At 36.6% G+C, this 26,792-nt stretch overlaps 1 protein-coding gene across 1 annotated transcript in view; it reads left to right on the top strand.

The window, feature by feature from the left end:
- The window catches only part of MEOX2 (mesenchyme homeobox 2), a 53,547-nt gene extending 29,278 nt beyond the window's left edge, over nucleotides 1–24,269 (top strand). Inside the window, exons 2-3 of the mRNA XM_075050112.1 lie at nucleotides 10,921–11,093; nucleotides 23,556–24,269. Coding sequence (XP_074906213.1) covers nucleotides 10,921–11,093; nucleotides 23,556–23,780 — 398 coding nt within the window. The 3' untranslated portion in view covers nucleotides 23,781–24,269. The remainder of the gene's footprint in view (nucleotides 1–10,920; nucleotides 11,094–23,555) is intronic.
- Nucleotides 24,270–26,792: the final 2,523 nt, after the last annotated feature.

Below are 26,792 nucleotides of genomic sequence, written 5' to 3'. Positions count from 1 at the left end.
CTGGGGACAAAATGACCTTTTGATTTGACTAACATACTGTGGACTTGTGGTTTAATTATTGGATGCTCTTGGGTTTTGGGGGATTCTTTTCTTTTTTTTTTTCCTTTTTTTTCTTCTAAATATATCTGTTCTCAAAGTGCTCACTTGAGACCTGAACTTCATGTACACACTGACATGTTTGAAAAATCAGGCTCTTATTACTGTACGTTCTCTTTCCAAACTAAAAATTAAGACTATGGAAGGAATATCAACTACTTTGGAAGCAGCAGTCAATTTTAGATGTTTAAAAGAGGCTTAGACCTCTTAGTTACTTTAACTATAGTGTCTCTGTATCATACATATAAAAGGGGACAGTACAAACATGGCATAAAAGTTTGTTGTCTCAAAAGCTATACTTGAACCCATAGCTGAAGTGGCCTCTCATCTCAGATACATAGTAAATATTTTCTTGCACTGTAATCTTAAAATAATAGGAAGTACTCCAAACAATTATGTTGTGGCCTTTTGCTCGCATCAAAGTAAGTTGAAGGTTTTTTTTTTTATTGCACCCCGCCAAAGCTTTCCATTATGAGTCACAAACTTTAACTGTGCAACAAGTTTGATTGTTAGCAATCAAGAAAAATTATTTATCAAAAAGCTCTCCTAGACTGTAAAATTAATTGTAAAATAGATTTAGCAGAAAACTTAAACCTGCACTCTTAGTTAGATTTTATTTCTTTTACAGATTTATTTCCTTTAGCCAATATACTATTTAGAGAACTATTTTGGGTTTTCTTTTAATTATGTGAGCATTTTTCCATCCCTTAACAATTGTACTCTAGGTTGAGAAAGGAAATTGTGTTAGCTTCAAACATGACAAATCCTCTGGGTGTTTTTGATGGATTCTGCCATTTATGATAATTGTTTGAGAAAACACTAAGAAAGGAAAATGTGGCACGCCACTAAGTTGGAGAACTTGTAAGTCAAAACCAGCTGATAGTCAGAACTTCTAAAGTAGTCATTAGGAGGTTTTCTATCTAGTATTAACAGAAAGTAATAGTTTTAAGTGAAAAACGAAACTTTCAGAGTTGGTCTGAAAGGCAATGGTATAAATAGTTTAAACATCTGAACAATTTTATTTTATAACGCTTTTTATTTTGTTTTCCCCTGAAAGACAGGTAATTCCATTTAATTGCATGTGGGAAAGTACTTTCCACTGTTTTTCCATTTTTATAGTTAGTGTTATACTTCAGCACAATGTTGTAAAGTAAACTGTGAATGAAATAGTAGAATACACCCAGAACAGCAACCCTGTTTGGTAGGAGTGTGTGTGTGTGTGTGTGTGTGTGTGTGTGTATGCGTTTTTCTGTTCTTCAAAAAAAGTCTGGATATCTACTAAGGTATGTTATGAGCACAGCTGGGCCTGTTGGCTTCATTTTAATGCTTTCTGAGGGATAATAAGATTTACAAAACATGTCACTAAAACATATGCAGGCATATGCATTTGCACAGACATCTATGATATTTCTTAAAGACCCAGACAGGGATTACATTTGTGCCTGATGCTGAAAGCTGTAATGCCACACTAGCTGAGCCATGTCCAACACGGGCAGCCACCAAGGCAGGGAATGAGCACGTGAAATTGCTTGTGAGGACCGTGACACTCACCAAGACTGTGAAATGGAAGGTGATTTGTGATGCTGCAATTCTGCAAGGTGCAACATACACTGCAGAGGCCAGTTATGAGTGTTTCAAAAGGACAGGTTTTAGAAAGAGTAAAAACATTTGAGGCAGAACAGTTGAAAAGGAAAAAAAAAAAAGGGAGAAAGGGCATGCTAACATAGGATTAAACAGAAATATTGGATGTTAGATTTGCTCCAGACACTGTTTTTTTCTGCCACATGTTCAACATATATAAAATTGTCACTACATCATTAAGGAGTTCCAAAGAAATCTGTTCCATGATGAATGGAAAAAAAAAATTAGCCAGTGTAACACACGTGGAAGAATTACACTGAAAAATACCACTGTGAAATGGCTTCCTGTTTCCTGTGGCAGCAAAATAATTCTTAGAAAGAGTTAAAGTAGAATTGTTGGTACCCATTTATATTTTCCTTTGTGTAACTGTATCCTGAAGACCTGCTTTGGAAAGATGGGTGAGTAAGGCAATATGGAGCCCTAAAGAAACTCCAACTGTATTAAACTTCTGTAAGTGTTTCAACTTTTATTGCTAAGTATGGAAAACTAAAAGCCTGGATTCTTTGGCTTATGTGCAAACTATTTATTTTTTTGTTAAGGGCTTTCAGACAGGAGCTCATGCAACTGCAATAAATTTTTTTTAAAAAGCAAACTTAGAAGTCAGCAAGATTTTGACTGTAAGTTCTGCATGTATATTTTGAGAAAATATATACCTAGGAGCCTGAGAAAATACTTTTCTTTAATCAACTCAAGACTTCTCATCATCATACACAAAGTAAGCTGGGACTTTTAATGGGATCAAAATCATCTCTGACACCGTTGTGACTGAGAAGCAATTCCACTGAAATTCTTGAGCTTGCCCACTATGATTTGGGGAAGAACCTGGCCTATCTTTAGAAACTGCCCCAAATGGCACACTCTTTTCTAGGCCATTTGCTCTAGTAAAGGTACATATTGTGGCACAGTGATGTGGTGTGTTACAAGATCTACAAGAACTACTATAGATTCTGGCTTTTACTTTTTTTTAATGTAATGTCTTGTGTGGGAGGAATCGGGGCAATGGCACTGTCTGTATACAGCACATCAGCTAAGGAAGAAAAAGCATAAGGCAATACACTCAGTGAGGCCTGGCAATTACACCTTGATTTCAGCAAACTTTGGATAACGTGACTATGTGTAAAAAAATTGAAGTCTGCTTGCATGTGGATAAACCACAATGATTGATTATTAGAAGGATATTTGGAAATTCACAATGGAGATTTATTGTAGTGATATATGAAAATTAAATAACTGAGATCTTTATGTGGAGTAACTAAGTTTGTAACACCTCATTAAAAGTGTGTTACTAACAGATTCAAAGAATAATATCCACAGGGTCTGGACTTTCTAAGCAACAGAATTATTAGTAAGAGCTGACTGCCATTTGGGAAGCAAACATCGCTAGTCATGCGGTGGAGTGTACTGCTGCTTTAAATGTAAGGGACTTTGAATGTAAATTTGAAAGCATGTAAAACTAATGGCCATTTATATAAAAAAGTTAATAGAGAAACAAGGTTTGTAAAATGCATTGCTTGATATATGTTCCCATCCCCACTGTACTTTGGATTCTTCATATTAACAGTGGCATTCTGGCTTTACAGAGAAAAAAAGAATATAACAAACTTCATGATATTTAAGTTCTAGATAGCACATGCAGGATACATAGCAGTATAATTTCTTTATATATTTCTTAGCAAGCAAGTCACTGTGACATATTTTTCCATTCCTTAGCCTCATCTCTGTGTTTGCTGACACTATCTTAAGCTAAATATATAATATTTTATGTTGTGTGAAGTGGAGCAACCACAACTATATTTTAACTATGACAAAGAGGCAGATCTACATAAACTTGTGAGAAAGCATCTCCTCAAAAAGCTCACTGGCCAAAAGGATTAAAACATCCAGAGTGAGTTCTTTATCACTAAAGTATTTTAGTTTATTTTTCTTTTTTTCAGACAAGAATTAAATATGGCCTTCTGTTAAACCTGAGTCCCAGAACACTGCCTAAGTTGGCTGCTCTAGTATTTTTGGCAGGACAAGGGTCTCCCTGCTTCACAAAGCTACAATGAAAACTACAACCCATCATTTTCGGGAGATAAGACTTGTTGAGAGGCGATTATCTAAGTTCTGTGTGTCATATGCTCTTTTTTCTTCTTAAGCAACCACTTCCCTGCAGTTTGTAGTGCTTTAGATCTTTCGTGTACCATCTTTGCAGGAAAAAAACCTATTTTCATAAGGTTTTTTATACAATAAAGTAGGGCCAAAAGGAATATTTTAATACCTCCTTGGAGTTTCGATACAGCTGCTGTCTGGGGAAGAACTTTCATCAGACCGATGATGATGACTGAGGCACGCGCAGTGTTTGGAGTGGGTTTGGTCACTCTTCACTTTTATTCTGCTTCTTTTGGATATGAAAGAGCCTCTGTGGGAGATGTCTAGGAGGCAAGACTCAAGAAAAGAAAGATTATATAAACTTCTATGTCAGCTACTGTTTTCTCCACTTGGATGTCTTTGTTCTAAAAGGCTTCTGCATGGAAAATTTTTTGGTTTAATGTTGTAGGTTAACTCTTACTCAGGAGGACTCACTGCTATTCTGTGGGGAGATGGTGCTGGCAGCTCGCACCTTCATTTAATGAAACTCTTCAACATGAAAGCAACTTATAAAAATGGTTCAGTAAATAGGCAAACAATCACCACATGTATGTTATTCGATGCTGCATGTAAGAGATATATCTCCAGAAGTTCAAATGGGAATTGGAGGTCCCACTGGATAAAGTCCTATTAAAATGCAGCCTGTAAAGTTTCTTTAAGGGAAATTCTGTGTCTCCTTTCCTAACATAAACTGTGATTATACAAACATTTGGGACTGAGAGTAGTGTCTTCCACATGAAGATCTACTAACTAGTGTAATTATTCATACAAGAGAATTCATATGTTGTCTTCCATATCTGCATGGTTTGAAGAAGAAATGACATGTACATGCTATATAGTTAGACTGATCAGATGACCTGGCAGAAGCACATCTTTTCCAGCATAGGTATCTTCAAGAACCTGCAGCATTAGCTATCACAGTGTTATGAATCAGTGTTTCCGATGCTGCAGTATAATTCCTAGACTTGTACTTTCAGGAGGTAGCAATAACAAAATGTTGGCAGCAGCAACTAGTAGGTAATGGTTTAAGACGGTATATAGTGTGTTTCAGAATACTCACAGGTTTTGCTGTGCCAGTTCATGGTTTTTTGGGGAGTGCATATGAAGCTGTTTTAAATTGTTAATTGTCACAGAATGGGTTAGAAAGCATTAACTCAATAAGCAAACAAAATTTTGCTTACATTAGAATGAAAAGAAGGATTCATGTAATTTTAACATCGTACTTGTACTACTGTGCAGCTTTGCCCATTCGCACATGCAGAGTTGTGAATTATGGAAATGATGATGCTGTTTGTTCCAATTTTCAGAAAAGATTCCCTAAATACATTTAGTGAATTGCAGCTCCAGAAATACTTTTAATGACATTCTCAAAAGAGGCACTCAGATTGAATATGTTCACTGATTTGGAACTGTACTTTTAACTGAGAAGTTATAAGAATATTATTTAAATGACCTTAAAGAGAAGGAAAATTATGAAACAAAACCAGATTAATTAACTCTGCAGCATTTGGTTGCATAGTCTCAACTGGTGCAAATAACAGTAGGTGCATCAAAGTAAGCATAACTAAGTAGACTGAAGTAATTTTTTTGGTACAAAGATTATACTCAAAAGTAGGGAGTAAGGATTTAAATTAGGATCCTGCAAAGCCATGGGCAATGTTTTGGACACAGGATAAATTTATGTATTAATTCTGAGCAACTTTGAATTGAAAATTTGGAAAAAAATATCATGGAAAAACTTCATAGTATTCTCTATTAAATGTCAAAAATGTTTGAAAGTGACTATTTCTGGGTAAATCTTGTTCTCACATGTATTTGCTGGCAAAACAATAGGAACCATATGGAGACCTTTATGCCAGCTCCTTGCCTGTGTCTCTGAACTATTTCATTTTGTCAGAAAATATAATTAACTATAAAGCATCAGAAACAATTAGATTAGGCAATTCAGCTGTGTATCAGTATGTACTTCTGACCATTAAAAATATAGTAGTTCTCTCTTTGCAACCTTAATAGTACAAAGTTGCTTATTTTCTTCATATGTGTATTTCAGATTAATGATATTTTTGCTAGATTATTGTCCTGATACTAAAGTACTTTTCCCTAAATTCATATTGCTAACATCTCAAAGGAAAAAAAAAAAAGCATTATGCACTGAATCATATATCATTGTTGTGTCCTATTGAAGTTTAGAAGCTTTTGTTTACATGTTAGTGATTTAAACAAATGTAGAGGAATTAAGTTTGAAAGAAATGTTCTTTCACGCCACATTGAATTACTCAGAAGTAACAAGCATTTTGCATTGATTACTTTGTATAGATTGCTTAATTTTAAAGTAAAAAACCATGTAGTAGTTGTTCTCTGCAAACACTTGAATGTCATTTGTAGGAAGGTATGCAATTAAGAACATTTAGTTTATCCAACTTCACTATAAATTTATAGTGAAATAAATATAGAAATAGGTTGTTCATGGTAGGGGCTTTCTGAGAATAAGTGTTAGAAGATGTGAGTGAAAGTTGAAAACCTGGACATTGAATAAAAACTGCAGGGGTGAAATTCTGATGGCCTTTTTGTCACAAATCATTAGTGGTTATTGTCACTACTCACTCTCAGTATGGATTGCAGGATCTGAAAACCATCTGCAACTGCCAACAGAACACTAGCAATCTGACTTATTGTCTGAGATCTTACATTGCAGGTATTAACTGGAAGTTCATTTCTGTCTGAGAAATGACGGTATGTCAGCTGTTGAACTAATCTAAGAAAAAATAGCAGGTGCTTCTTGCATATTTTGCCTGTGATTGTGACCCTACCCAGTTAGCAGCAGATCTTTGTATCATGGATATTCTGACCAGTCTCTTTTCCCTATTCTGTGACTAGTCCTTTTTTTCCTAGGCATGCATCAAAAGCAAGAATACCAAAATGACCACTTCTCATATTCTACACATAGGAGTTAGATCCTGTGTTTGTTTGGTACGCTTCATCTCTCAGTGATGTAGAGAGAAGGAAATAGGAACTCTGGTGGGACAATACAAATGTTGGTATTACCAGCAATCCTTTCCTTAGAGTAAAGTAGAAGTAACTTTTGAGGGTGGGGAAAAGTGCAATTAGTAATGATTTTTTGTAAAAAAAATTTAGGCTATTATTAAACTTAGGAAAAATCTAAGCCTCCAAAGGTCTGTAGAACAGTCATTTCTAGCTTTGAATGTCTTTCCATATGGTATCTTCTACATCAGTCACCGACAAGCATTTTTGTCTAACAGCAGACATTAAAGATGCTGCCTGGAGTTTTTGAAAACTGATAAAAACAGTTCTGAGAAAGAGGTATGACCCGCATCCCTCAAAGCAGTGTTTAACTGCCTACACTACTTGCCATCCAAAGAACAAAGGTCTGCAAAAGAGAGACTGATAAGGTACTAATACCTGCATGTAGGCTACATGTTCTGAGAGTGTGCCAGAATTTGTCTGGGAGAAAGCGGAAGACAGACAATATAGATTGCTGTATTTTTCATCAAGTGGTTTGTACCATCTGTATATATTTTATGTGTGCCTTTTGAGAGGCAAGGAGTGTAACTTAGATCCCCCTAGGCTTTGTTCTCTGCCTCTACACCTACCATTTGGCATAAGATGTAGCCAGTAGAGGAAAACTAAGGTTGTTAGGACTTTTTTCTTGTCTTAGTTGCAACAGCTGCAAAACAGATGTAGGCTGACACGAGTTCTGCCAAAAATCTCTTCCAAGTCTCCCACCCATTTTCCACCAAAGAGAAGCTAGTCAGGTGATATGAACAGAGATCTGAAGGTCAGAAAGAGATGGGAGCTCCCAATCCTGGCTTTATAGAGACTGTTAAAAAGAAACAATAAGAAAACCTAGATTTACCACTTTGGAAATTAAAACAACCAAAATTTCTAAAATTATTATTCCAAGTAGTATGACATCAATAGGAAATAAAAGGGAATCTTTACATGAACCACAGCAACACTGCAGCAGAGAAAGTCAGATGACAGCAAGAGTTCGTAACTGGTGTTCACCTAACTGGTCTCTTTTTAGATATATTTTCAATATCTCAAATGCATTAAGCAAAATGCCATTGTCTTGCTGGCCAGATCTTTGCTGAAACAGATTTTCTAGGATTCCAGTTGTTCTGTTGCATGAGAGAGAGTCAGCTTTCTGTGTACCTATGTCAGGTTTCTGCGTACCTATCCAACTTCTTCTGTCAGCTATATTTGAATATATCTTGTGGGTTTTTCAGAGTATCTTGACTATTACAAATGCATTCAATGACATTCACAACAAATAAATAAAAACCTAAAACTTTTCCACTGTGTCAGTCTGCTGATGAAATCATACTGCTCACAAAACTGTGGCTGCCAGGCACTTACAATCCAGCATTGACGAAAAGGTAGTATCCAGCAATAGCAGAAATCTCTAAATAACCAATTGTCCAAGAATGCTTATATTTGCACAGTATCTGTGTGGGCTAACATTCTTAGCAGTGCTGAATCCTCTATGCTGGCAAAGATGAAAGACAAATACTACTCATGCAGTTACATTTCCCTTTCCTTACATCAGTGTCCCAGGAACCTGGAATTTAGATGTTAACCTCATTTGCAAATTGGGAACTCAGAACCATGAGTATTAACCTGAACGATGACTTAGCTCCTTATGGTTTTACTGGCTGTACAGTAATTCTGTTTTCCTAATGGAACCATCTGCTTGCAGAAAAATTGCTTGTGTTAAAAGTCTCAGTCACTTACAGAGATCAGTGTCCTCTTGAGAGACATTTGGGTGGGTAGTCCTGAAGTTTTTCCCTTTGACCATTCACGATAGCAGTAGCTACCAAGGTTTTACACCCTTGACCCCACTTTCTGTTGCATTTCCAGGCTTATGTCTTCATTTCTAGTATTTAATTTTCAATATGGTGTCAGTGTCATCTGACTTTTAAAAAAATGCATTATTTTATTTAAGGTTGCAACCTTTAGTTTGGAAACCAGTGAGCCATGGACCTTTCTACCAGCAAGTACTGACATGGGAAGACTTTTTGGCTCATGGCCTCACACAGGCACAGGTTTACCAAGACAGTTAAAAGGACTTTAGCAATGACTTGCATGGAATACATTTCTGTGTCGAACTGCAGATAAGGAGTATGCACACCCACCTGCTTTCAAACATGTATGAAAGACATGTCTGGTGGTATAAGAATGGTAAGCTTGAATGCTAAGAAAAATGATTTAGGTATCTCTCTTCAGTGACTCATTGGACCACTGATATAGGAGCTTAAGTATTTAAGTTCGGGTCATCTACATAGTAATTGGACCTTATAGTGAGGTGGCAGATGAGGAAATTTCCAGGAACAAAAGCAACGTGCATGTTCCTGCATCGGAAAAATGCGGAGAAGTTATAGTGACTCTAGCTTGCCAACTAGTATGAAGGAAGAAATGTGAACTTCTAGATTTAAAGTGGTTTTGATCTGTCAAGTTTTCTGTGTTGAGTTTGGATAATGGACCTTGGACCCAGACTGTAACCAATGGGTGTGCCATCTAATGGGGTCCTATCCTAGAAAATCCCTGCTCCAGTTGTGGCTGAACATTTCCCAAACCCACTCAACAGCTTTGGTGGATACCCTCAGTCATACAACCAGAAGTACACTGCACGTTTGAAGCAAAGTTCTGTGTGTCATATCAGCAAAAGTTAAGAGGTTGGATGATTTGAAGCCATTAGCTTTAAAATATTTTAAATTAATATATTAGACTATAGCACTGAGTCAAGCATCAACAGTTCTCATTTAAAAAAAAAAATAAAAAATTTCCCTTCCAAGCAACAGAGCAACTGACAAAAAAGTGAAAACATTTTTATACCTTTATAAAATATAGATAGTTGACTGTAGTTTTGAAACCAGACTCGCTGGCCAGTTGGACGGTCTGAGGCATGTCGATGATTCATCTTACACAGAGTCCCAGGGAGTGATTTCTTGCGGGCCTGTTCATTTGGATGTTGATGCAGGTTTCTATTTAAATCAGGAGCTGAAGTGTGAATTTATCTGTGACATTTTTAAGATGGTTCATGAGGCCAGAATTTGACTAATGATACTCCTACTGATCTCCTGCTAATTTTGGATTTATAGGTGTTGTATCATACCCAAACTTATAAATGTCTGGTCCTTTTTTCTTTCTTTTTTTTTTTCCTTTCCACTCTCTCTCTGTTTTCTTTGGTTTTGTTTTTTTTTTCTTTTTTTTTTACAGTTTGATCTCTTTTCATTTATTTAAACAGACTTCACTGACAGCAACAGAATGACTGTCACTGAGTTCAGTAGTTTGGCTCAGCACCAAATGTACCTGTTTCTGAGATTAAAAGGAACCAGGAGGGTGGTAATGAAACTTTCAGCAAAAAAATACCACTCTGTGGCCAAAGTATTCCTTAGGTAATAAGCTGTAGTGGTAGCAAATTTCTTATGCTGATACCAGCTGTGGCTTAACCTCCTTACCTGCATCATGGCATGAGTAGGAGAAGATCCCATTATCACATGTGACGTGCTCACTGATTTCTTTTTGATGAGTGTTGAATTTCCTATGCTTTGTCTGTTACCTTTCCCTGAAAGTGTAATTGGACTACACCTTAAGTGTATTCTTTAAAATTAAGCTTTGGCTTAAGGTATTAGTGAAATGATAGGAGAGAGAGATTCTTGAAGTATTACTCATTAAGACACTAATCAAATGATACACATCCTGTACTGGTTGGATGCACTGTAAGTTGCCAGAAGTGGCAAGGAGTTGAAGCTTTGCAGAAATTCTACAGAGAACTGTTAGGAAATGAAAAACTGCAAGGTTTTAAGCTAAAGTTTGATGTGCATGAATGGAAGCAGCAGCTCATGTCTGTCAGAATTACTGCTGCTTTCCTGATTTACAGTGAAGAATCCATAGGTATGAAAGCAAGGGTATTTCTGAGAGAAAAAGGTTTGAAGAATGTAACTTAAGCATGTTGTTATCTTTGGGCATGTTTACTGCTTAGCTGTACACTTGTCATTACGTTCATTTTGTCTTTTTTTTTTTTTTTTTCAGATTCCCAAGAAGGAAACTACAAGTCAGAGGTCAACAGTAAACCCAGGAAGGAAAGAACAGCTTTCACCAAGGAGCAAATCAGAGAGCTAGAAGCAGAATTTGCTCATCATAACTATTTGACCAGGCTGAGGCGATATGAGATAGCAGTAAACCTTGACCTCACTGAAAGACAGGTACTGATGCAAAATAATGGACTTCCAATGTTTGCCCAATATTTACCAGTGGTTAGTAGTTCCTCACAGTAGAACTCTTATGTTACTAGTAGATATGTTGATATATCATATTGAATGTTTGTAGCAAAATGATATACATTTATTATCTCTCTGCCATACAAGTAATTTATATTTTTATATGTACCAGCTACAGATTAGTTTCATTTAGTAGGCAGAGATGGAAGATAAAAGCATAAGTAATGTATCTGTTAAACTGGTGCACATCTTTTCTAATCTGTCCACACTGATGTGGCTGAAGAAGCGGTAGGTCACGAATACTGCAGGCACAAGCAGTTGATTTGCCTGCGTGCAACAAATACGAGCATCTTGTTTTAGTCTATTAAATATATGCAGTTGCCATTTGTCCAGAGTTTCTGCACATCCCGTTTCCAGATGGCAGCAAGAATGGGAACACCAGCAAAACTGGAATACAGGCATTTTTAACCACTTTATCTTACCCTGCACTGTGAAAGCAGAGGAGACAATGGAATTTCTTATCACTGTTATTGGTTTCCTGCTCACCAAACCCTGGTGTGGGAAACACTTCTGCATGTGCTCAAGTTTCATCATGCATGTTGTCACATTGATTTCTAATGGAAATATTCATGTTAAGCATGTACTGAAGTGTTTTAGGATCTCATCCCAACACACTAAATAGGTAGTCAAGTCACATTTCAAATAATAATCACATCAACATACATCAACATTTAAAAAATGTGGTTGAGTAAGACGCTTAGAACACTGGACTCAAGTACACCAAATCTGATGAAATATTACCTATGGTTTTATCATTAAAATTGAAAGCTTTTTGTCCACTTATAGACAGTCATCCTTTCTTCAGGAATTAATACTAGATTGAGGGATTGCTTTAGATACAATCAGTAAGATGATGATACATTCAAGGGAAGGTATCAAAATAGCACCATGATTTTTGAAGTGTAGATATGAGAAGTTTTGCAATTTTTTTGAGTTTCGTTAACACCTGCTATAAGTTGACATCGCAGTGAAAATCCAGCCTTTTCTATACATATGAACACACATTTATTCACACTAGCAAATGAAACAGTATTTTTCTTTGGAGGCTTCTAGAGAATGGCTGTCCCTTCCAGCTTGTCAAGAAGCCAGTAATTTCTCTTGTTTGACTTGAACATGTTGCCAGGTTCTACTGGGGTCATTTTCAGTTACTTAAATAAGCTTGTTATATTTGTAAAGCACACCACTTTGTATCAAACATTTGATAAAAATTTGCCTTTTTCATTTCCACTGACTAAAGCAAGCTGAAACAATTAGATTAACTTCCACACCTGATTTTGACAGCTAAGGGGAGGAGGAAAGAATTCGTCTCAGTGACAAAGGTAGAATCGGTGTGGAACTGAGCAATGATAAATAAATTTAAAAAAATATCTGCTGGCCAATTTGACAGGAATCAGTCAGCTGAATTCAGAAAACATATCCCCATATTTAATAATGGTGAATTTGGCCTGGAATTTAACTATTCTCCCTGATAAATTCTTTATTCTTTTTTTCAAAGATCAGGTTGAGTAGTAAAACTAAATGAAGAGACAGTTCACTATACTAAAGGAAATAATTAAACTAAAAGCATTTAACATACAGAGAAGGGACAGATAAATATTGAATATTGTCTTGAGGAGAAAAGGCAGCCTGTGCTACACAAGTGCAGAGAATTCATTTAAGCCATGGGAGAACTTGCTGTTTTCTAGGTGTCACATAATGTTCGTTCTAAGCATTCTGCTGCTAATTGTGATAGTTTCTATAGAATTATAACTAGTCTATCTAATTATGTAATCTAATTTTCCTCTGCTTCCCCAGATTATCACAAAGTGACAACTGAGCTGCTAGACATAGCTCCCTTCCCTCCTTCCTTCCTGCTTCCCTGCCTTCCTCCTTAAAGCCACCCTTGCTTAGAAAAGGAAAGTATTACGATTTTTAGCTTAATAGAGTCCAGTTCTGTATCTTGCCACAATAAAACGGTCTGAGAGAAAAAAAAAATGATAGCATAAATACTATATAGTTAATAGAAAACAAAAAGAAAATTGAGAGTAAATTCTGGACGTATTTTTCAGTTTCTGAATCATACTAAGCCAAGTAATGATGTCACTTCCAATGTTGTCAATTAGAAATGTCTCTTTTTTAAATCAAATATATTGCTTGGATGGAAAAATGGTGTAAATAGGTATGGAACTGGGTGTGGGTTTCCATGGTATATGGCAGTCTTCAGAAGATGAGTGCAGTAAATCTAAAGGCTTGACTCTTGCATACTTGTTTTACATTGGTATTCCTTCAGTGACTTAAAAAAATACTCCTGGGTGAATGTGGTGTGACACTAATATTTCTTTTTTTTCCAGTTGAGAGACTGAACTCATCATTTTTCCATCATTAGCAGAATGATTATTCTTGAGTGGGATAACATCACTTATTTGTTTACTTACTACTGTTACTTTCTTCTACTAGCTGTCTCAACAGAGGAGATCATATTTGATAGCTATCTTAAACAGATGCAACAACAAAAAAAAGTCCTTTCTCTAAAATTATTATGACTGAATTAAAATCTATTGATGGAATTCCAAAAAACCACTCTCCAGTGAGGTAGCAATTTTAGCAAATTGCTATTTCTGGAACAGTTTTCCTTTACTATTTTTCCCCTAAAGGCTGCTTTGCAGAAAATGGTACCTGATAGGCAGTAGTTCCTTTGTTTGAAATAAGTGAACACAGAAGTGATAACCTTGATCTCATCACAGGCTTTAGACCTATTTGTGTTGGAAGCTCTCTTGATCTCTCAAGAAACATTGAATTTGCACAAAGAGAATTGAAACTTGCTTCAGATAATACAATGACAAAAACCAACAGTGGGTATTGGGTGAACTGATCTATCTGCTCAGAAAATAGGTTTGAGAGCAGGCCTAACCCCTGATGGAATGAATTGTTTAGCAGAATTGTTTTTACCAGGATTTTAAAAAATGACAAGCATCCTATTATTCAGAGGGCAGAAGAACAAAAAATAATCTGGGGAGAGTATTGTTGGGTCATCCTAAAGTTACAACTTTCAGTTATTTCCCAAGATGTGAGATAAATCACGGAGCCTATTATCTTAAGAAAGCTCTATCTTCCTCTTGACTACAGTGATAATTTCAACCATACGCCACAGCTTAAAAGAGGCACTGACCAACTAACATTTCATAATTACCTTTCTGGCATTTAAACAAGCTGTAGAAAAACCCATATGTCTGACCATATTTAAAAAGCTGTATAAGGGTATTAAAGTTTTCTACGGTCATCAAAGTAAGGCTCCATTTGACTTTTGAAACAACTTACAAGATCAATTCGAACATAAATGACTCATGGAAGGCCATTTCACAAAAATAATAATGAAGAAAACCTCTCACAACATATGGATCAAGAGAAGGAAGTAATCCTATCACTCCCTAAAAGGAAACCTGAGTTACAAGACAGGAGGATGAAATGAAATAAGTGCCTCAATTGCCTGGATATTAAGAGTGCACTTTGAGAGCATTATAAGCACATCTGGTGGTAGGATGGCTCTATTATGGTATTGTAAGAATTCCAGCAGTATAGGTACATATAATTCCTGCTCCATCTCCTTTAGAGTGCACTCACAATCCCTGCTCAGCCAGCAGTTAATAATTTTCAGCTGGCAGGCCTCTATTATATTTTGAAGAGCCAGTTAGACTAAAAAATATCTCAGCTCCCTAGATATTTGTAACCTTGACAAGCGCATTCTTGGCTTTTTTGTACATCCAGATAAACTTGGAGAAGGTTCCATGCAAACTTTTTAATATCTCGCTGTGGGATGAGGAGAGGAAGCAGCTGCAGTGGGGTATCAGAGGCGTGGCAAAATGGACATTTTTATGGAGTTGGTCCTGCCAAATATAGAAAGAGTAGGAGATCTTTCCACCTCGCAAGATCTTTTTGCATGGAGCTAATCAAAAGAGTAATGTTGCAGTTCTGCAGGCTAGCTAAGGTTACCGGAATAAACAGTCCAAATATGTAATGCTTCTGTTTGCCAACATAAACGGAAAATCCCACCTAGTCAGATTAAATTCTGCTGATGGCAATGAGAAGGTTTATTTCTTCTTAACTTTAATTTCCAGTACCCGCCCAGAAGCCACCAATCATTATAAAAGGCCCGAAGCCATTGATTTTGCATAGACAAAGGACAAAATTTTGTCAAAATGAAGAGTGCTTTTGCATCTGTGTTTAGCTTCCATGTATGTGGTACCAACATGGGATGAGTGACAAAGGAGGAACCTTTGTAACAGCTTTTTATACCAGAAAGAGAAGCAAGCAGCATTATTATTTAAATGTATTTGGGCAGCGTTGCTATAGTACCATAACCCACACTGTAGCACTGCATTGTTATAACTACACAAATAATAAATTAAGTTTTCCATTAGAAAAGTTTCCTTCAGACCCAGTTACCTCAATCCTTCATCACAAGTGACTTCATTAAAATCCTTTTCAGCATCGCAGAGCTTAAGGGAGGGTAATCACTGCATTTTTTAGACTTGACTGGTAAGGTAAGAGTAGCTCCCCTCACCTGGGTGAGAAACCAGGGAGTTCAATGTTCCTCAATTAGGCATTTGTTCTGAACCACCTCTGGAAGAGTAAATGTGTTACACAGCATGACTAGTTTCCTACTTTAGGAAGCTAGATTTCTAAGGTTAGGTGGTGAAATTATTCCCCTGTATACCTTCAAACAAAATCAAACGATGGATTGATAGGACAAGCTTGACCATATCTGTCTGATTTATTGTGCTGTCACGTCTTCTCTGAAAGGCAGCTGCTCATTCCAAGCTTCCATGTGTTAAGCACTCTCTATATACACTACAATAATGAGCCTGTGTGGCTTTAAATCCTTTGGATTGTTTGTTTTATTTAAAGTAACACTCTTAATAAAACAAAACTCACTAATACTTTTATATTTGTCTTGAGCAATATAAATACCAGCAGTAAGAGTTACTGTGCTAATTCAGTTTGTTCTTTCTTAGGAAAGAATGCTCCTGGCAAACTTAATTATAACTTGTGCATAATTTTGATTTGTATGATAATTCTTTTTAAAAAAGTACATGGCAAAACTTCAAACAGCATATTTACTTTTGCAGTATTGATTGAATTCAAACAAGCAATTCCATGTGCAAAGATCCAACTGCCTCAAGCTGTTAGTTGTGAGTGGACCCTACACCTGCAGAGAAACCCCGTGAGGTTCTGGGTGGGGAGAAACCTCTGTCTGTGCCAAGCAGCATACGTGATACAGACAGAAATATTAGCAGCTCATAGAGCTGCTTTTACAAAGTGAGTAAGGCTCTGCTGTCCCCTACCCCTACCCTTTCTTAGATACAAGTGAAGAAATAGGTGGCTTCTAATGTCGCCTGTTTAAGGAGATGGGAGCTTTTTAGGTTTGTCATTTATGGTCACTTTAAAAAAACAGAGAGAAGAAAACAGTGAGGAACAAATGGTATTGGAGAGGTATAAATGAACATGTAGAAAGACATGTAGGAGATATTTTCTTATGCAGGGTATTGAAAAATGTAGAATCTCTTTCTGGTTTCACTAGTTTCTTCTCTTCAAGGCAGGCCCTGCTAAAACCAGCTGCAGCTTCTTGAGGCTTACTAGCTTTAAAACTGGTTGTTGATTTTGAGGCTAGTTTACTCTCAAAAAACTCAGTCAGGACTGTTGGGCAGGGAGATGGCTTCCAGAGCCATAGAACCCTGGAGGATTGTCACGGGCTGGTAGTCAGAGGTTGCTTTCTGCTGAGTCTTGCTTCTTGACATTTGCCTTTCTTCGTACTAAAGTAGTAGCAGAAAAAAGCACCAACATACTCAGGCAAAAGCCAGTCTTGATTACCCACCATCTTTTAACTTTCACACTCAGCTGACCTGTGCAAAATGGGTGCAGAATGATGCATGTTAGAATTTTTTTCTCATGAAATAAAATGCTCTACATGTGAGGAATTCATGCAGGTAAATGCCTATACAAAGAAGCTACAAAGTTTAGCTTAAGGTGATCTTCCCCACAAATTAGTTTTCCACCATGTGTTTCTTTTGTAGATTTCTATATATATGCAAAGAAATTGGATGAAGGTAGACTCTAAAAAGATATGTTATAGAATAATAAGGTAGAGGGAGTTCTAGCAGCAGCTCCACAGATTGCCTTTCTTTGCCTCTGGACAAAAAAGGGAGTCTAATTTTATAAAAAAATACACCCTTAAGTTATGTATGAGCCAGTAGGAGGAAAGAACCTGAAATAGTGTGTCCCATGCTGCTTAAGGTATGTTAACCCTGAAACCTAGTTAAGAGAGGTTTTGAATAGGAAGAGTTAGCTGTTTGATTATGAAATTAATTTTGAAGATCACTGGTGGAGAAGGTGGCAGTTCTTTGGATGGAGTAGAGGGAGGTAAAGAGAGTGCTCTAAAAGACTTCTGAAACTGGAATGAAATACTCGTATCACTGCTCTTCTCTGATATATAATGTCTATTCCATCCCTCTCTAAACGTGGGAGGTAGAAAGGAGAATGTATCACCTAAGCAGTACCCAAACCTCAACTGACTTCTATGTAATGAAAAACCAGAACTCACTCCTACACCTTCCTGGGTGCCAAAAGCTCCAGCTGTCCTTTGTGCACCTGCCAAAACCTCCCCTTTTTCTCAATAGCTGCTGCAAAGTACTTGTGCACATTCAGTGCGAAGTCCTGTAACGTAACACGGAGCAAATTGCTTTAAATCAGTGAGCAGGTGACTTAAGCAATTTTAATCAGAAGGTTCTGGTACCACTCATTAATTTCCAAAGAAAAGTTATTTTTCTCCAATTGATGTATTTTAGTACTATTTTATAATAGCTAAGATGACATTTAATACTCAGATTTATTTAAACAGGTTTTAAGCTCAAAATACATTTAAGATTTTAAAAGGGTTTTTTTTAATAGAAATTTCTTTAAATCATATAAGGAAGAAAAATAGTTTAATTGAATAAAACTACGTTAACTTACTCTCCCATGTATCCAGCATGACTGAAATACAGCTGAACTATTTAAAACCTCACGTTATCTTTAGTTACGGAAGTGAACTGATAACTGACCACCATTTCTGTAAATATTTTAAACTAATAGATTTGATTCTTCCAACCCTTACATTTATTCATAGTCTAGAACAGGAAAATAAACTTTTCTGGTTTTACATTCCTATTTGCTTTTATTAGTTTGTTGAATAAACTGTCACAAAAATACTATCTCTATATATGCAAAAAAGGTAAGTTTCAGCTGTATAACACCAATTATTTCTGTAAAGTTCAGGAGTTTGACTTTCTTTAAAACTTGGCAGCATAACTGTACTATCTAAAAATACCAGGAACATTTTCAGAGCCAATGAAAGCTGAGAAGTAAACTTTTCCATTTTTTTAATTTCGAGAAGTCAGGGTTATTATTTGTTATCCATATGTCCATAATGTTATGCATTAGAGGAAAGTAAATTGACAGATTAAAAATAATAATAATAAAAGAAAATGGACAATGGCTGACCAGGAGCAGAACCTTAAAAGGCTTGGTGATTTGGTCTTCCTGACACATTTAGGTATAATAAAACATGGAATTTGGGATACTGACTTCAAAGACTCATACTTAGAAATATGCATCCCTTATAGCAAAATAATGGTTTCAACTGGCACAGCGCTCTTGTTTCTAATTTTTAAGGTTTGTGAGATACCAGGCCTCAAATTTTAATCTCGCTTGGGACTCATGCCACTAAAACCTGGAATAGAAAACCTAATTTTAGGAAAGAATCTTTCATTTCAGAAAAGAGCTTTTTTTAAAGAGAAATGTCTTTTTTCTTAAAAGAAGAAAGATAGTGGACAGTGTAACTAAGGTAGTTTGAAATCAGTCATGCTTTAAATTTTCAGACAAGAATGTCTTTACTAAGAAATACTCATTAATTATAGAAGGTATCTGTTTAGTTTTTCTCTGTAAGCACAGAACGCTAAAATCCCATGTCAAAAGGAAGCATCTGAGCTCTACAGCGCATGGTAGAAGTCAATTATTCTTAAAGTTAATGTGACTGAAGTGCTCTGCTGAAGAAGGAGTATTAAATCAGAAGTTTAGGTGATATGCTCATTTGGAAACAAAATGACGTGTTGATGTCCACATCATGAAGTTGTATTAATGATATACATGGAAGACAGCACATACTGTGGCCCTTAAGCCTACTAAGGACCTTTATATCATACGTATATAATAATTACTTCAGTAATGTAGACACTAACAATGTCAGCCTCCTCATTTTGAATGTCCTCCTGTGATTCCTACAGAGTAGACCTTAAGATAAATTGGTCACAGCAAAAACATTTATGTTGTACATCAGGAGATGCGCAATGTGAAATCATTTACTCATATCTTAAGTAACACTGTAATCATCAGATGTGGAGATGCAGATGCTAAACAACTTGTTGACTAAGGGAAAAGAAACTGTGCTTTCGTGCCAGTAAGCAGATGTGCTCAATAGACTGGCTCATAAGTGCTGATTTAGAAACAGCTGTTAATGCTACCATCATCTTTAATATAGTTCATTTCCCTCCACTTCCTTTGTTTTCTGTACATACATATGCTTGCTTTATACAGTTAAGTTGTGCTAGTCAGAGGGTGGAGAAGAGGGAGTGCATTTTAATAAATAATAGGCAATCAGGACCTGATTCTGGGAGGTGGTGAGCACTCTCGGCTCCTGCTGGAGCTAACTGAGACTTGAAAAGCAGCATAAAAATGTTCGTAAAACCTGCGGTATAAAGTTTGTTATAGTAGATCTCTAAAGTACTTTAAAAGGATATCGTTTTTGCAAAAGTTGTAAATGGCACAAGCTAGTTCTTTCACTGGAAAAAAGTTTAAGAGTTTTTCAATTCACTTCAGTAAGGGCTTCTTCTGTCTCCTTTTTAATTTTAATTTTTAAATTAAAGATATTTTTAATTGTATTTTTTCTTTATTTTATTTTTATTTTAATTTTTTCTTTCTTATTCTTTCAGTCAGTCTCTCCTTTCACTTTTGCTCTTTTTCTCTTTCTTTCATTCCCTCTCCTTTCTTTCTCTTCTCTTTTGTTTCTCAGGGTGTTTTGTTCTGATGCATGTTTTCTGCATTTGAAAAGCACAGTTTTCCATGAATGCAGATAAACTGACACTCTGAAGGACTTCACACAAAGTTTGCTTCACTTCATTCCCATTACTAAAATACAGATGAATCACATAGCAGTAACAACTATACTCCCCATAATTTACTCTTCAGCTCTGAAGGAAGTTCAGAATTCCAATACCTGAATTCGATCTCTAGAGGCAATAACAAGTGAAGGACCTGTCTCATATTATTAGCACATGAACATTAAAGTCTTCATCTAGAGTCCATTGAACTATAGAAAACCTCACATTCACATTAGTATACTTTGGATCAGGTCAAAAGTGGATTTCAGTACTTTATAATAGAGGACATAAAGAAAAAAAAATAATCTATATATAATACCTAATGTATTCCCCTCATATAAGAGTCCTGCTGTACATTAATGCAGCAAATGACACCAAATTAAACTTATAATATTTTCAGTGATAAAATTCACTGTAATTGATTTCTAGTTTTCAAAAATAATCTTTGAGATACGAAATAAAGAAATTTCTTATTTGATATTCTCTAAGTAAATCAGATGCAGATTATTTGAAGTCATTAATAAAAAAGCTTAAAGCTTTTTTTTATTTAACCTTTTTTTTTCTTTTTTAAATTGCTACCTTTTTCTCTTTATGGGAAGCCTGATAGGCTACATGCCGGTCAGTAGTATATACTCTTCTACGGGAGCGCCAAGGTTACTCTCTTCCTCTTACACTCAATAGAGTGCATGCAAAAGTAGCTAGAGTCCTTTCAGCCCTACTTTTCTTAAATGCCATGTTTCCCAGATAGTGGGTCATGTGTAGACATAGTGTTGCATGCTGGATCCTCTGAGGAATTTATAAATGTTTCTTGCACTTATTCTTGAAAAGGGAAATAATAATCCTTTTATTATTTGTGTCAACTACTATAGAGATGCTGACCTAGACTCATCCCTGGTGGAGGCATTTCAGGGCATGGTCGGATGAGCTAGTCTGAGGGTAGGTGATGTGAATGAAGATACATTCCCCAGCCTGTCCTCGGCTACTCATTACCTGGAAGCTGGTGCTAATCGGTTCTCCTGGGTTTAATGCTCAAGCAGAGAGACTGCTCTCGACTGCGGTTTTGTGAAGATACAAAAATGCCCCGAGAATGGCTTAGATCTTTTAAACATCACTCCAATCCTGTCATTTCTTCTTACCAAATAAAATTCTCTCGGCCCTTATTTCAGAACAAGAATGATGATATGCTGTGGTACCGGGTTGAAACCAAAGTGTATTTTTTTTGATGTTTAGATTAAGACTGCTGTTGCGTCTACTGCACTGTCTGGCACCAGTAGAGTAGTGTCTTTTGCAAGAGAAACTTCATTGTCTTAAAAACTGAAAATAAACAAAATGACATCTTAACTTCCCCCAGAAAGCTGCCAATGCTGTACCCTTTTGAATACACTGTTTCCATGGACACCTCTGATACGTGACCGGAGTACGATAATTCCCAACATCACAGCAGCCAGTAATAAATACCTTCCCCTTTACACTCATTTCACTTTACAAGCCAGATTCTTTGGCTCTGATGAGTTGACTAAAGGAAAGGATGTGCTGTGTTTTGAGGCTCTTAACTAACCTGGAATCTTTTTGCTGTGTTCCCAAGTGATTGGCTTTAACAGCTCACATTGGCTTTAACAGGAATATAGAGTATAAAAATATAAATATACCTCTCTTCCCTCCCACATACGTACACACAGATAGTGACGTTAACTATCAGTTCAATTGTAGTAAAATTTTAATGTAAAATTCAAAGTGATAGTAAAGGTTAAACACTGCAATGTTTCCTGGATGTGTAAGACAGATTCAGCAAAACAGCATTTTTGTGGCTCTATTACTCATGTTGTACAATATGTCCTGCTGTGCCTGTTCCTTGCTGTTTCTTTTAAAACGCTGAAACACATTCTGCTAAGCACAGCAGAGGATGCACCAACATTGCAAGCTTTCTTGCTTTCTTTCCAAGTGAAAAGTTGCAGACAATGTTTATTTTTCTGTGGAACCTTCATGTGAAGAACTGCACAGACACACACGCACGAGATTTTTTAGCAACATTAACTCTAAATGGATCAAACCCAACAATCTTCTATTCATAGTGTTTTCAGTGACAATATTTTAAGATGATTTGAAATCAGCCTTTAATCTGGTCTAATATATTTGACAGATGCTATGCACATCTTTTTTTTTTTTCTTTTCTTTTGGCTATTGAAAAAAGTCCTTGTGGTTTGCAGTACTGGTACTTTAGAACTGTGCAAATAATTTAGGTTTACTTCCCCCCCATATATTTCTATACAGAGAAGGGGAGGAGGGGAAATGAGTTTCAGCTGGAGCAAAATCTTGGGGTTTAATGTGACTTAAATACAAATACATTTTTAATCTTTCATGTTATGAATTTCTTTTCCATTCTCATCTGAAATTATTTGCTGATTTTGACTCAAATTTATAAATGCTTTGCCCTCTGGCTTTGGGGATATTTATTTGTCTGAAAAATTTGACCAGGGCTTCTGGCTACAAGTAGTAGAATTGAGGATCAGTCAACTAGAATAATTTAAATACATTTGTGAAATAGACAGGGAAGTCGTAAGTTTTGACGGTAAGAAACGCTCTTTCAGATACTTCAGCAAGTGAAAAAAAAAAAAAGAGCTTTTAGAGTGCTCCACCTGAAACTCACCACCAGTTTACAGAAACAAACAGGCAGAAAGCAATGCAAACTTTTCAGTGCAAGTTCCTTTCCAAACTAACGACCCTCACTTGAAGGGCAATTAAAAGCATGAGGGGAAGCAGTATGGGTTCCTGCACCAGACGGGGCTCTCTATTACACGAAATGCAGGTTCTTCTGCACAGTCCCATGATGGGAACCAGTTTGCCTCTGTTTCCCTGCCTGTGAAATGACGTGAATACATTTTGCAAGAGTATGTGAACTTTTTAACGTTTCCTAAAGGGCTCTGAGATCTTCCCGCGCAGCAGGAGCTACCTGCTGCAGATAGCCCAGCTGCCTTCTCGCAGTAACCCCTTTCCCTCTTTTGCAGTCGTTATCCTCACATCCCCAGGGTTCACGTCCTATCCAAAACCAGATTGTCTGCTCTTCAGGGAAGGTTTTCACCACACAGACAAAAAGGCACATTAAAAAAAAAGAAAAAACCTCCAAGTGAAGTGCTGTTGCTGTGCTACAGCTAGAAAGGTCATTATTACCTTCAGTGACCCCATCTTTGTTTTCTTGTTTTGTCTTTCTTCCGCGAAGGTAAAAGTTTGGTTCCAGAACAGACGAATGAAGTGGAAGCGGGTAAAAGGGGGCCAGCAAGGGGCAGCGGCCCGGGAGAAGGAACTGGTGAATGTGAAAAAGGGCACGCTGCTCCCCTCCGAGCTCTCTGGCATCAGCGCAGCTGGTCTCCAGCACACAGGGGACTCACTAGCGAACGACGACAGCCACGACAGCGATCACAGCTCTGAGCACGCACACTTATGATACACAGAGAGTGTCCCAGCTCCGTTCTCAGGAAAGATGCTTTGCTGGCAAGCCTTACACAGGCATCGTTTACGTATGCAAGTGACTCTGGCAGTGATTTTTAAAGTTGTTATGGAAGATTCAGGCTTATTGTGTCTGCTTTTCTTGATTTTTAGATGGTTTACAGTAAGTGCCATGTCTTAAAGGTGCCTCAAGAGTGGAGAAGTGGAAGATGAACTTACTTTGAACATTCCAGATTTGTTTGTCATGTTTATGACAGCGGGCAGGTATTTTTGCTTTAGCTTGCACTGAAAATTACATTGCTCTCAACAGACGTTATATTCTGAAAACCACAGTGCCACAAAATCACTATCTAGTGGATAAGAAATGTATTTTAACTCTGTATATATTTACCTTACAGCATTTTCCTGTCTTCACTAATTTTAGCAATGCATTCATATTAGCTGATGGCAATAGTCACTCATGACAATAAATGGCTTTTTGTCTCTTTATTTTTGTTTTGTTTTTCCAAAGACATACAATACATGCAGATACTTTTGTTCAAGTAGAGAACAATACAATAGTGTCTGCTAGGACACGTCCTTGTATGACAGACAAAACAAACCTTATGTTGCATTTACTATCAACTGCTGCTAATAGGGTATTATTAAACTTACCTAGCTCCTCAATTCTTCTTATCTTATAACTGCAAAAAATGACTTTTAGGATCATAAGGATAGTCCAGTAACCTGCCAAAAAATGTCATGTTCCACTCACGCTCAGTGGAAACTTCCCAAAGGATTATTCATTTCTACTTTGTCATAATTGAGTACATTGATAAATACTGACACTCTGCAGAAATGTTGTTGCTTCATCTTCAGTTTAAAAAAACCAGCAAATAAGCTGAAAGTTATTATCAACTGCTTATGTTGGTAGAAATCAAAATATGAAGGTAACTCAGTATTGTGTCCCATGTGTAAAATCAAGACACATTTTCTGTTATAAGCTTTTGTGTACATACAGGCAAATACCAAAACCCAAAATTTAATGCAAACCATTGATTGTACTTTGTGAAGAAATATGTTTAATAAATAATCCTTTTTAAATAAGTCTGGTCTGTCTACAGTGATTTCATTGGATACTTAAAGTGTTTTTTGTAGAAGTCCTAAGGAGCTCTACCTTTTTTGGGTCTTTTGGAACTTAGTCTGTCTGTGGACAACACAAAGCTATATTTTCAAATTTAGGCTTTTAATCTTGGATAAATCTTCCACCTTGATCCATTTGGGAAACTCTTTCCTTTAGCAGGAAAAAGGCATCTAGCAGCTAATGATGTCTTCAGCCAAAAACAACAAGAGTCTGTTCAACCATTTTTCCAGATTTAGAGCAAATATAAAGGGTTATTTTGTTGGACCTTGTTGAAATGGATGAAAGGGAATAAATATCAGGAAGGGGTGCATACGTATATTATTATGCCTTTGTTCAATAGAGCTGTGCAGGAGAAAAAGCCAAAATATCCCTAAAAAATTTGGAGATGAATTGGACTGGGTAGTGTGATAGAAGGAGCTGAGTGAAAGAAGGAGTGAGCCAGAAATGCACATAACCTAGTAAATGTTTGTGAGCATTCACTGAAGCTCTGCTATGTGGAGCAGTTGGGCATCATAAAAGTTAAATGTGATCAAGAACTCTGTGTTTGTTTTCCAAATCCTTTCCACTCTAGGTTTGATCTTTCTTGCACATTAATTGTTGTCATGATCATTTTAGTTTAAAATATCCAAGCAATGGGTAATTCATTTCTTTAAGGACTTCAGAGCATTTTATTGATTTCAGCAGTTAAGGGGTTTTGCATTTGTTTCTCCGTTCTTTTTCAAATGCCTTTGTCATACAAAATTGCTGAGAATGGGAGCAGGATAGAGCAGTAAGCCAACTACTTGTGAATACTTGATATTTTTGATTTCATGGCTGGATGGAAAAGGTTTTTTGGGTGGTGGTGGTGATTATCAAAACAGCAAAAAACTGCCAGTGATTCAGACTAAAGTTTTTTGTTCTTGGCTCTTTTCCCTCTTAAATGAAATATAGCTAAATTTCAAAATGAAAAATCAGAATGAAAAGTTGAAAAAAAGCATCTTGAATTTTCAAATAACCCTTTTTAACAACAGAAATTTAGTCTAATATAATGTGACTTGTTTTGCTAGTAAAGAGGGGAGATAAGATTATTGTCTTTCAAATACTCTGTTTGCCAAAAACGTCTTTTTAGGTTTGCAGAATTGTTTGTTGCTGTCTTTCATAAAAAGTTTAAGACTGAATCTGAAAAGAGATCAGCCAAGTTTGAGCTGACATTTTACAAAGCAAATGGAAGTGCTTTATTTACATTACCTGAAATGCACCAGCAATGTGTCCCTAGCCCAAGGCATTTTGGGGTGTATTGTTCTGTTAGCAGCACCGTGATTTGACTGGGATACTTGCAGTGGGGGAGCAGCCAATATGTGTGATGATGGCAATCTGTGAGCCATAATAATCTCATTACCTAGAAGAATTTTTTCCTATTGAGAAAGATAGTCTTTTCCATTTCCTAGTTTTAACTGAATCTGTTGAGATTTAAAGCACAGGTTGAAGAGAGAGAAACGTGCAAATGGATTTACAGTGCTAGGAGAATTTTTGTTTAGATAATTGAATGAACCTTCAAAGGATCAAATTATGTAACTTTAGATTACAGAAAAAAAGAAGACTAACAAAATTGATTGTTTCCCATGCTTTAAAAGCAGCTTAGACTTTGAATTTGGCTGTAAGGTGCTAACTGTATGTAGTAACCTCTCGGACTACTTAAAGACCTCTGGTGGTTTTAAACAACTGTTTTGTGGGTGAACCATTGGTTAAGTGCAATATGATGCAAAGATCTCACACTGGCAGAAGTTGAAGCTATGAAGTCTAAGCACAGTGAGCTTCCTACCATGGTCTTGAAGGAATTTACTTACAAGCAGAGCCCCACAGAAATAGACACGCTTCTTCCAAATTTCAGCTAGCTCATATTCAAGC

The sequence above is a fragment of the Buteo buteo genome, chromosome 2, assembly GCF_964188355.1.
Source record: "Buteo buteo chromosome 2, bButBut1.hap1.1, whole genome shotgun sequence".
Classification (NCBI taxonomy): domain Eukaryota; kingdom Metazoa; phylum Chordata; class Aves; order Accipitriformes; family Accipitridae; genus Buteo; species Buteo buteo.
The sequence above is the reverse complement of the archived record's forward strand: the minus strand, read 5'-3'. Positions and strand labels throughout refer to the sequence as shown.